The following is a 12,377-nucleotide window of genomic DNA, read 5'->3' as shown; positions in this document are numbered from 1 at the left end:
TCACCACAGGCTGCTTGTTTTTCCAAGAACTGCAGATTTTCTTAAACTTCCTGTGACTCAGTCGCAGATTCAGAGAAATCAGAGGCTACATCCTGAAACGGCGGGTTGTCGTTCGGGTCTACCCGGCTGAAGCAGAGGCGGGAGGGTTCTTTCCAAGTCAGGCTGGAAGCAGAGTCGCTCAGGCGGGTCGGCGCCTTGGGTCATCGCTGCCTTAATATGAGGGTGAGGGGGACCGTGAGGCGATCTGGGCCTGAAGAATGAGGAGAAACGTGAAGGAAAAGCTCACCAGATGAGCTCCTGTGTCATGACGACAATTGTGTTCCTGAACATTTGGACAGCGTCGCCCTGAACGCATCCTTGGAGTTCCTGTGATGCTTTAAATTTAAACCCAGAAATCACTTAAAATGAACTAATTAGTCGTTATTCTATTTTAAGTTACAGTATTTCCTGGTCACTTATAAGTAAGTAAGTTTTATTTATATCACCGTTCACAGTCAAAAGGTTCTTCACAAGTTAAAAACATAACAACGAAGACTTCGGAAGGTAAGAACATAAAAGATTTGTTAGAAGATAAAACTCACAAGCTAAGAAACAAGAGCAAGAACCACATAAAACAATCATTAATTAAAAACAGATTCAGTTAGAATACTTAGAAAAATAAAAGGTTGCACTTATTATGTGAAAATCATCCCATGGAATCACACACAGCTGCCCATTTTAAAGGTTTATTTTTAACTAATGTTGTCGATCAATTAAAAAAATAAATCCGATTAATCACAATGTTTATGATCAAAAACAGGCCGGAGAGAAAAAGTTTCAGTAAATTCCTTAACATGTCTTATTAACACATTAACAAAGGTTATTAATGTGTTTTAGGGTGTTAATGAGACATTTATTAGCACAATAAGCTAAATAAGGTTTATTAACATTCATAGTAAGATTCATTAACATAAAGTGAGACTAATGTCTATGAAGGACATATCAATAAACTTCTTAAAGCTTCACGAATGTTTGAAGTATCTTTGTCCACATTATACGGAGTGTTTGACTTCAGCTCTTCTAGAGTGTTACGGATCCTTCCTTCATGTCTGTCATCTGAAATGTTTAAATGGATCAAGTGTTAACTCAGAAGTATTCGTTTTGAGCACAAAACACATCAACAGTCGGATTATTAAAACTTTAAGGACTTTTATTACAGGTGTGGATCTTTCCTTCTCACTCGATTTGATCCACAAATCCACACATAAAGGAATCAACTCACTTTATGACGCTACGATTCTTTTACAAAAACCTTGTTCATATGGTATCTAAGGCTATAAATAATTTGACAGATAATTTTATCCGGGTATTGATGTGGAAGAAGCAAGCTTATGATTGGACAAAGACGGTAGAACAAAAAACAGAGAGACTACAGTTCAATCTTTGATTGATTTTATACATTTTAACCAACATAATCTTGTTCATATCTGGGGGTTTATGCTTCAGTTGCTCGATTGATGTTTCGATACCTATTTATTATCTTTTACATCAACAACTTTTATGTCTGCAGAGATGCTGACAAACAGCCATAAGAAACGGACCTGCAGACCTAAAAAAGAAAATAGTTGCGGTCACATCACCTTAATGATCTATCCCACTGTGCAGGCCGCTTCAGAAACACTTTCTTCATCATCTGGACAAAAACAAGCAGTAAGAGCTGAACTGATGCTTTATTTAAGCTGTAGTGACGATCATCATTAGCGATTATCCGTTTCCTGCTGTCGAACCTCAGAGACATGTTGGTTTTAGTCATTGGTATGACTCCCCAAGTCTCAGGGCGGACGCTCCACCACCAGGCCAATTCTCTTTTCAACCTCAAGCCTGTGTTTGACCCTTCTATGGTTTCTGTCAGACGATGGGTGTGAAGGAGGAGGGCGGGAGGGGGGGGACATCAAATCATCTCTTTGGTTTTTGTTGTCGCTCTTTGTCTGAAGCTACACTGTTGTTCAGACGGAATCCTGAAGTGAAACTCCTGCAGAGCTCCGACCGTCTTCTTGGACTTTGGAAGGTGGAGACGTTCAGCGCGAGTTGATCCCAGAGGATCTGGAGTCTGATCCTGATCCTCTCTGCAGGGTTCCTAGTGAAACTTCACATGGTTTTGGGGTTTGAACGTCTAAAATACCTTGAAGGGCATTTCCTGCCTGATTGAGGAAATGGCGACAGGAAGTGTGTGGGGGGGGTAATAAAAACCACCAGAGCCAATCAGAGGAGCTCTGTGTTTACACGCCTGGAAAAGACATTTCTTTAGAGCAGCTGCTCTGGAATCTTCTTCACCTCCTTATGATTGATGACTCGCTCACAGCGAGAGTCTTGGAGGATGACTGGAGGAAACCTGAGTCCAGAACATCTTCATGATCGTCACTCCAGAGTTCTGCAGAGACATCAGAGCTGCTGCTGTTGATAGACTGTAACTGTAGTCGAGATAAAGATCAGGTCTGATCCAGTTCATGATCCTCATTCAGGATCAACAAGCTGCCTGAGGCCTGATGTGATTGTAGCTGAACCTGCTGGAAGCTCCGCCCCTCAAAGATCCTGAATGTTTGTGGAATGTTTGGTTTCTCTGAGGAATGTGACGATGAAGATGTGATGAAGGTTTCATCTCCACAGACCAGCAGCTGCTCTGACTCTGAGCTCCTGTGTTTGTGTCATCAGACGGTTTCTGGCTTCAGCTAAACGCTGATCAGACTGAGACGGTGCTGGGAGCTCCGCCCCTTTTGGTTAGGGGGTTCTGTCAGGCGTCTTCTCTGGAAGGTCTGGCAGAAGTTGTTTTTCTCTTCATCTCTGATGTTTTCAGCTCTCCACCGAAAGGTTGGTTTCCACTGAAGAAGCGTGAGCTTCTGCGACCGCAGAGGCTCGGCGCTCGGATCTTCCTGTTGGGGCGCCGTTTTCAGTTTCAGATGATCTCATCTTCTGGTGTTTCAGTTAAAACATCGTTCAAATGCGATGAATATTAAAGATGTGAGTCAAGATATAGAAATGGTTGTTCTGAGCAGCACTTGAAGCAGAGGATGGATTCATTGGAGAGGTCAGCATCACAAATGACCTCAGCGATGTGATGTCATCCGTATCATTCTGTTGTTAAAACATCAGCCGACGTTTCTCTTAGAGGTCCTCCGACTTTTTTAATCCGTCTGTCAAGCTTGAAGTTTTGTAAGTAGGAGATGTCTTCTGGATGAATACACAAGCAGAGTGTCATCTGCATAACAGTAGAGATACAAGCGGATCTTTTCTATTATTGTAACCTGATGGAACTAAACAGATAAACGTGGTTTTCTGTAGAAACACGTGAATGTTGGCTCGATTAAAGCACTGAAGGGAACAGAGAAGCTGAAATGATCGGTGGAAGTGATCAATGATAAAGTATTAATACAGCTATAGAAGTTCAATCAAAGGTAATTAAAGAAAAATGTTCACGTTAGCTGTAAAAAGTGAAATGGTTGTAAACTTATTCCTCTCAGAATGAAACGGCTTCTTAAAGCTGGAAGGAATCGTGCTGAAACGTTTGAGTTCTATGTTATTGAATTTGTGAATTTGAAGGATCTGAAACGTGGCCGTCACTTTCGAGGAGCAAAGAAAACAAACGGGAGTCAGCTTCAGCAGAGAAGCTGAACGTTTCCGACTGGAATGCTTGAAACAGCTGAAGAGCCTGCAAAGGAACCAAAAAGCTCTTAGTCTGAATGTTTCCCAACAAACTGGATCAGACCAAACACGGAGCCCTGAGGAACCCCCTGACTGACTGCTGTGAGAGGAGGACTCAAACATCTGGAAGCAGATCCTCTGATCCTCTTCTGGTCTCTGCTGTACGTTAACAGGTCCGGGTCGAGTCATCAGGAGGTCGGCAGCGTGACCTGGTCGCTCCTCAGACATCATATCTGATCTAACAGTCCCAGAGCTACGAGGGGGGAGGGGCCTCTGCCTTCTGACATCAGTTATTCATGAGGGACCTTAGTGTGAAGATCACATTTAAGTATGCTGTAAAAACGAGAGCTAAAGAGTCTGCAGCAGAAATGCAGACTAACCAGCTGTTAGGAATGCTTCAACTGTCCTCTGGAAACTCCTGTGTGCTGCCTCCTACAGGTAGAAACGAGGTATTGCAGTTGAGTTTTGTGAATGGTCAACTGGAGGAATTCACATGTTCTTTCAGAAGTACTCTGAGATCAGTATGAAAGCCCCGCCCATGTTTGATTCTGACTGTTGTTGTCATGTTAGCTTCAGCATTTTCCCTTCAGTCATCAAACATCTACTGGCGTACACAACTCTCCAGAGGACTGCAGCTGGGGAACAGAGGTTTAGTGCAATTGTCATTAAGAAATCCATCGTGGTGATGGATTTACTGAACGGTTCACTCAGGATCGTTAGCTTAACACGTTAGCCTTCATTAGCTATGATGCTAGCGTCATTTTACCACTCTCAGACGCGGGTCCCCTACGACCCTGCTAACCCTCAGCTGTGCCGGGTGTCGTGTCAAGATATGTATCCCTGTCAGAATTTGCATCCCGTCGCTGGCATCGTTGATTTGTTTTGTAACACTCGCACAGCAGCAGAGAAAAGTCCTCAACCTCCAGAGAAAGTTCTGTGGAGAAACCATAGACGTGTGATTATCACTACAGCGGAGCCACTCCTCTGGCTTTGGAAAAATGCTAATAATTTGAATAGATATAGTTGTTTGTTCTAGCTCTGTCATTTATGGTTATATATTTAACATGTCAGATAACTGAGCAAGCTTTAATGTACTCATGTTAGAATACTAGAAAAGAATATTCTGCTGCTGCTGCACAACAGTGTCTAGTTACTGTTGAGAGGCAGTTTAACTGCAGTTACATGTGTACATTTTTAATAAAAAATTTGAATTTACACCGATGTTGTTCATGAAGAAAAGGGACAAGTCACAATGAATAGCTTTTTTTCCTTTTTAGTTTTAAGTAAATCTGCTCCGACAGATTTGAAACAGGTTGTATTTTATTTTGAAAGGACAAATGGCTCTTAAAGGTTGCAGACCTCTGCACTGTAGAAATATCACGCTATATCCCAATATACAGTCAGTGGGTGAAACTGGCCTCAATTTCCATAATAGAAAGGCGCAGTGTGGCCTCCCTTAGCCCCGCCCCCTTTTTTGCATGTTTCAAATCAGCCTCCAACTGTCCTGTTGTTACCCTCTAACCCACATGTTCAGGTAAAGATGTGGGAGGAGACACATTTTCTAATGCAAAGTTAAGAAAGTGTTTGTCAAAAGCTTCAGACTTCAGGAGGCGGAGTCTCAGTCCCAGCTCACCTTACGGGTTGATAACAGTGAAAACTGTCACACCACAGGTGACCTTCAGGTGATATGAAGGTCACAGACGCTCAGTGAAGCGTAGATGTTCATGTTTTCCTACAGGCGTGCTGCGGGCGACACTTCTACAGCGGGGGGGGAGTAGGCGGGACGCTGGCGTGTCGTACAGATTTTTCTTTTAATTTTTGACTCCGCCCCCAAATCCTGCAGACTGAACAGAGAGCCTGTTGGTGCTGTTCACGTGATGCGTGCACGCTCATTGCTGCAGCCTGACTGTTGAGGACACGAATGACCCAAAGCCCCTCCGGACCCGTGCGGGTCAACGCCGTATGTGACCAAGGCTCCAACACTCCTTCACGCTTTCCGCCGTCACCCGTCAGTCACTTCCTGTCCTCTGGTCCATCAACTTCCTGCCAACTTCTCCTCCTTCTGTTTGTCGTTTTCAAACTGTGATGTTGGACTGAACCGCCACTGTTGTCCTCTGACGATTGAACGTCTCTCTTTTAGGACCAACAATAAAAAATTCAAGCTGCTGGATCGTCTCACCAATGCAACGTCCATGGTGCTGAAGCTGAACGCCTCCAACATGTTTCAGTTCAGGGTCTGGGCGACCTTCAACGGCAGCGAATCAAAAAAGACCGAGGTGGAATTTGATCCATACACTGACAGTAGGTTCCCGGGACGACTCTGATCTGCTGCTTCTGCTGCCGGTGTCTGATGCAGTCGTGCTCTTCTCCCCCAAGATGTAGTCGGTCCTCTGAACCTGTCCCTCTCCGGATGCGGTTCCTGCCTCCGGGTCAACATCTCTCTTCCTGAAGCGGACAGACACTCCGGCGTCCCTGACATCCAGAAGTTGTATGATTCTTCTTTCAAAGTCTTCTGGAGAAAAGGATCACAAGGCAAAGTGGAGGTAAGGGCTCACTGGCACTGCAGGTGTGACTGCTGAAGCACTGAGAGGAATAAAAGGGAATCTTTGTTCTGAAGAAGGTCTGCAGGAACAGAAATGCACTCAGTACAGGCGAGCATCTACGGTTCTGATCTGAATGCTCGTTAAATGTTGAGCATCTGTGAAGGTTTTCATGTTATAATATATAAACAGGAGCTTTTATTAAATTTGACAGTCGTGTCTTTTCAGAAGACGAGAGAATATTTCACTGAGATCAAATGAAGTCTACACTTCCTTTTTCCTCGTTTCTGCGACGCCCCTCGTTTCAGTCGGACCTTTTCCTGTCTCTCGTACTCTCAGTTCTCTAAACTGTGTCTAAAATCGCTGCTGGATTTATCTAGAGCTCCTAAAAAAGCCTGCTGGTCCAGCTGGCCATGGCTCCATCCCTGAGCGGTTCTGTGTTCCTGGTCCTCACAGATCCATTCAGTATCAGAAATAAAGGGTTAGACATTCAGAGATCCACTCCCATGATTTTTACTGGTTCTTGTGGCATTTTTCTGATGATGGACATCATGAAGAAAATTACGTGTTGAACTTCTGACTCTGAAGTTTTTTGTTGAGAAGTAGAAGCTAAAATGCTCCTGGCTCCGCCCCATTCATCCACTTACAGACCAATAAATCCATGAACGTCTTTGTTTTCCTGGAATCTGGATCTGTCTGGATAGAAACGATATTCCCGCCGTTTTTACTGTGCTGCTAATGTTGGGTTAGAAGTGTGAGTGGCTGTAAGCTAGAGGGAGAGACTGTAAACAAATGGATGATGGGAAATGAGTGCAGGCTTACTCCCGGCCCATAATTTTCTGATGGACTCCTGCCGCTCTGCAGTAACTATGTCCTAGAAAATGAAACAGTTTTTTTCTTTTTTTTTAAAACAATATTATGATGCAAAGACGACTGAGAACAGTTTGGAAGCAGATCAGAAGATGATCCAGAGCAGGACTTTAAACGGACCTGTGGTCCGGCTCAGCCTTCAGAACCTGAACCGGTTTGGTTGAGGCTCCAATCACCTTGAACTCGTCTGAAATATCGATTCTTCTCTGTGTCTCAGGAGCTGAGCACTAAAAACAAGAGTTTCACTTTATCCAACCTGGAGAAAGGCGTGGAGTACTGCGTGCAGGCGGACATGTCCGGTCAGAACCCTAAAAAGACCATCCCGTCTGCGTGGAGCTGCGCCTTCACCAGCCCTGCAGAACCCAGAACAGGTCCGCTGAACTTTAGTGTCCATTCTGAGCCAAGGATCCTTCAGGTTCTGGTCTGGTCGGGTTCTGGAGCTGTGTGGGTTCAGACGTCAGTCTCATGTTTGTGTCCTCAGGTGCTGCTGCTGTGGTCACTTCTCTAATCCTCCTCTTCATCCTCTCCATGATGGTCCTGTCGGGTCTCTTCTATACCGGGTTCCTGTGTGAGCTGAAGGCCACCAGGCCCAGAGCTCTGATGGTGAGAGGCTAGTTCTAGTCATCCATGTCACTGTGACTGGGGCTCATTGACTGTATAGAGACCTGGACCTGGAGACTGTGATCTTATGTCAAAATTATGAACTAGATATATAACATTACCTGGGATAATTCTAGTGTGAATGCTGGGAGATGAAGATGCTGAAATTGATAGACAGCTAAAATATTAACTAAATTCTAAATTAGCCTAAAAAAACGAATATTTATATATATCAAACTTAGGTTAGCCAACATGGCTAGCATGTAGCTGAAAAAATCGCTAAACTCTGTAAAGTGACTAAATCTAAGGATAAAGTTACCAGACCTATTAAAACATCCACTGAATTCTTTACTTATATATGTACCGAGATCCGGGTGAATACTCGATTCTGATTGGCTGGGGGATGTGGATTAAAAAGTGATAGTCCACAGGGATGTACCACACCTAAAACAGAGTGGAGCCAAATCGTTTGCAACCCAAAGAAAACGTTTTTCCTTTGATGACTTTTAGCTACATTATTATTTTGGTCGTAGACGAGGAAGAGCAAAAAATGAACATGAAGCAAATCAAAACAAATCAAAACAGCAAAAGAAAAAGACTCAACTCACATTTCCTGCATGAGAAAAAGTTAAAGCGCACTCGTCATTGGGCCACGGGAGACGACTGGAGTTCAAACGGTGTTTTAGCCATTTCATCCAAACACGAGGACGTTTTCTACGCCTGGATGTATCGCATTACGGTGGCGCTTTGAACGACCGGCGGTTTGTACGCGATAAAAGACCCGTCTGGGTCGGCTTCAGACGATGATGGTTCAGACTGAACTGACATTTCCTGACTGTGATTATCACAGCTCTGAGTCAGTGAACGCACCGGGACTGAACCTACCACCCTCGTCCATTTGGATTGGTCCTTTGTGTTAGCCCCGCCCCAACGGGGTCAAAAGTTTTGAAACTGAAAATTTTAAGATTCAAAAACAAACAAAAAAAGATTTGAAATTTAAATTTTGAGTTTTTCACTGACCAAAACCCAGCAGGAGCCACAAACTCCGACTTCACCCTACAGAAAAAATAAGACACTGATTCATATTTATCGTCACAAATATGATCAATCTAGTTTTATTTACATAAATATTTGGTTCTTTTTAATAGAAAACCATAACTTTAGACAAAGAGTCACATGACCTCCTCTCCTGTGTCTCATAGGATCTCGTCCAAGATACAGATCTAGCAGTCAGCAGTGAGCGTTTAATTGATCGTTTTTGGTCAATCTGTAAATTAACTCAAATTAAATCAGAGCTACTTTCATTTCTGGACCACATGATGCATTTAAAATCCTTGAATTTTGCCTAATAATAGATACATTCTCGTGTGTTTTAGAATATTCTTTCTGTGGTTCACAAATCTGTCAAAATGTTCAACTTTAGCAAACTACAAACCCAAGTTGCTTGATGGATTGTTGGAGCATTATGGGTATTGTAGTCCGGAGCCTATACTGTAAATTAGATGAATAGAGTTTGACTTAAATGAAAACGAATCACTCTATGTATCAAAAAGTCTATTTAAGCCTAAAAAGATCAAAGTACTAATAATTGATTTAATATTGATTTCTTTTTAAGTGACCGAGGTAGAAAGTGGGATAATGTTCTTTAACGTGTGCATTATCAGAAACTTACAGAAGCTAATCCAACTGATTCAGTTGATCCTGTGGATCAAATCTTCAACAATATCTTGCAGTTGGTGGGGCGTCTGCAGCAGCAGCCCGTGATGACCTTCATCCACCTGCGTACCTGGTTACCTGCAGCTCAGCATCTTCATCACAGCGATCACGTCTTCTCGTTTTGTCTCCCCAGACCCCCCCGGCCAAAGTTCCCATCTTCACCCCGGACGAGACCCTTCTGGACCCCGTCTCCATCACTCCTGCTGGCATGACGAAGCAGATTCAGCTCCTCGGGGCGAGTCTCACGTCCTCAGAGGATGAGGAAGAGGAGGCTGTGGTGCCGTTGTACATAGACAGAATTCCAGAACTTTCCTCCAGAGAAAGCTCCGGTCTGGAATCCCGTGGTGGGAGCGGGGAGGGGCAGGAGGCTGCGGAAAATGTCTTCAAGAGTTTGAACGCACCTGCAGAGGAAGAGGAGGTTCATGAAGGTGATGAAGATGGCACAGAAGCAGACGAAGAGGAGGGAGGAATCACGGAGAACAGCAGTCAGACTGGAGTCCAGGGAGAGGAGGAGAGGATCCCGGAGATCTCCTCCAACGTGAATCTCGTTTCGGTCATGCTGGCCTCGCTCGCTGCAGGTGATGAAGACGAGGAAGAAGAGCATAAGGACTTCCTGAAGCATTTACGCCAAGCCGGCTCTCGGACGCCATCAGAAGATGAAGTCTGTGAGCTGCTGCTGCAGCCAGCAGACGAGGTGGAGGACAGCCGTGCACTCGGCGCCATGCAGAGCGAGGAAGAGGAGGAGGAAGAGTTCTCAGAGTATCTGAGACACGGACGACAAACGGTCTGTCCTTCATCGGTGCAGGTTTTCTTTTCATAAAAGGAAATATTCCTGCAGCCCCAGAATCTCAGGAAGACGACGACACAAACGCACACAAACGCACAGAAACGCACAACAACGTGCAACACTTCGATGTGCTCCGTGCATTTCTCAAAGCTGTCGCAGTAAAAGTACAGAACTCTGAAGGTCCATGAACGCATCAGCAGAGCCTTGGCTCCACACGTTTACGCCTATGTTTGAAGAATCCAGGATTGTGGAGACGTCTGCAGGTGGACTCAGGTACGGGGGTGCTGGCGCCTGGAAAATAGTCAGAGGACCAGCAGGACCAGCAGAACGTCCACTTCTCCTCTTCAGATGTTCCTCTATCCAGAGAGGGGCTTATTTTAGAAAATACTGCCCCCGTGTGGGTAACTGTGGGAAGTGACTGTCTGGTTATCTGTTAAAGTTCAGTATAGAAGCAGAAACCGTGATACCGGTTCTGCCAAATCCATCTCAGTCCTATGGACTTCTGTAAATAAAGGTTTTCAATGCTTCTGATCATTTTTATATGGTTACTAATGACGAATTCACATTATGAACACCATTTACTAATTTATTGGACAAAAAGATCTCATTTTTAATCAATCAAAACTTAATGAATCGTGATTCTTTTTTTACGGTACTCAACAAACACAATCTGTGAATAATCACAAAATGAAAATTGTACATTTGGAATGTTTTACTTTCAGTTGCTGCTGTCATCCATTATTGTTCCACATTTGTTTGACCAGCATTTGAAAGAAAATCCGGATTTCTTTGTTTCTTCTCCAGAACTTTGATCTGAGGAGTCTGAGGTTCTGCAGCCAAACGCAGCTTTTATCCTTTATTGTGACTCTAAAGAAAAATGCTAATGGTTTAAAAACATGATTATGAATTCAATTAATTAATAATAGTTAAATTTGTAAATTTAAGTATGTTTCATATGAGGATTATGGTTAGACTGATCTGATCTGCTTATGAGGTTGTAAATCTAGGAAGTCCATTTTTAACAAATAGTTTTGGATATTTGGCATGTTTTAGGAGAAAAAAGTTAGCAAGCTAATATTTTAATTAGTTTTCTTTTCCATTTTTTGATACAATAACAAAACTAACACAATTGACGATGACATAACAAGAATGAAACAAACCAAATCCCCTTCAGAGTCGTATCTTTGAAGCTACAAATGGTTGCTCTCTTCACAAAACACGTATCAAACAAGACGCGCTATAAGGAGGTTTAACAGACAATTTCTACAACAAAGTTTCCCTTCAAGTTTTCAACATTTACATTCATAAAGTCTTGAAAACATTTCATCCAGACTCTTCATTCTGCATCCCCTCCATAAAAAGACCCCACAGCTTCAGAAATATTGTCATTTTATTGTTCACTTTAAATATAGACATGTCTGTCATTTCTCCAAATATTCCCTAAAGGTTGTATTGTTAGTTTTCCAATGTCTGAGTATAATTCTGCACCTGTGGAGAATTGTGAAACCTGACTGGTGAGTTTTTCACTGACCATAACCCAGCAGGAGCCACAAACTCTGACTCTGATATTTAGCTTACAAACTATATGTTTAATTTGATGAAAATAGAGATTTAGTTCGCACATTCAATATATAGATCTAATTTAAATATTTATTTTCCAAATAAAATATTTAAGTTTCATAGATAATTATTTTGATTTTAACTAAATATTTAGATCCAAGCTACATATTTAGTTTATACTAAAATTTTGGTTTTAAACTAAATATTTCGTTTTTCATTGTATATTTAGTTGTTTCTGCATATTTGGATCCATTCTAAATATATTGTTTAAAAGCTAAATATTTGTTTTTTTAATTAAATATTTAGTTTTTATTCAGAATAATTCTAAATATTTATTTAAAAACTAAATATTTAGATCCAAGCTAAACATTTAGTTACAAAACTACTATTTAGTTTGATATTTTTGAATAAATCTTCATGTGCAAAGTAAATATTTAATTTTATTAAATGAAATATTTAGTTCATAAGCTAAATATATCATTTTAAAATAAATATAACATTTGAAAAGTAATATTTTGCTTTAAATTAAATATTTTGTTTGTAAATGTAAGATTTACAAATACATTCATTTAAAAGGTGAAAATATGCTTTTGAAAAACAAAACAATTTTTTTTCTCCTTAATTTA

At 42.0% G+C, this 12,377-nt stretch overlaps 1 protein-coding gene across 1 annotated transcript in view; it reads left to right on the top strand.

Moving 5' to 3' along the window:
* The window catches only part of LOC112154742 (interleukin-20 receptor subunit alpha), a gene marked incomplete at its 5' end in the record, with an annotated part of 16,433 nt that extends 5,711 nt beyond the window's left edge, over positions 1-10,722 (top strand). The window contains 5 exon segments of the mRNA XM_024285883.2: positions 5,819-5,979; positions 6,055-6,221; positions 7,306-7,459; positions 7,570-7,691; positions 9,538-10,722. Coding sequence (XP_024141651.1) covers positions 5,819-5,979; positions 6,055-6,221; positions 7,306-7,459; positions 7,570-7,691; positions 9,538-10,224 — 1,291 coding nt within the window. The 3' untranslated portion in view covers positions 10,225-10,722.
* Positions 10,723-12,377: the final 1,655 nt, after the last annotated feature.

This window comes from Oryzias melastigma, linkage group LG21, assembly GCF_002922805.2.
Source record: "Oryzias melastigma strain HK-1 linkage group LG21, ASM292280v2, whole genome shotgun sequence".
In the NCBI taxonomy this organism is placed as follows: Eukaryota; Metazoa; Chordata; class Actinopteri; order Beloniformes; family Adrianichthyidae; genus Oryzias; species Oryzias melastigma.
The sequence above is the reverse complement of the archived record's forward strand: the minus strand, read 5'-3'. Positions and strand labels throughout refer to the sequence as shown.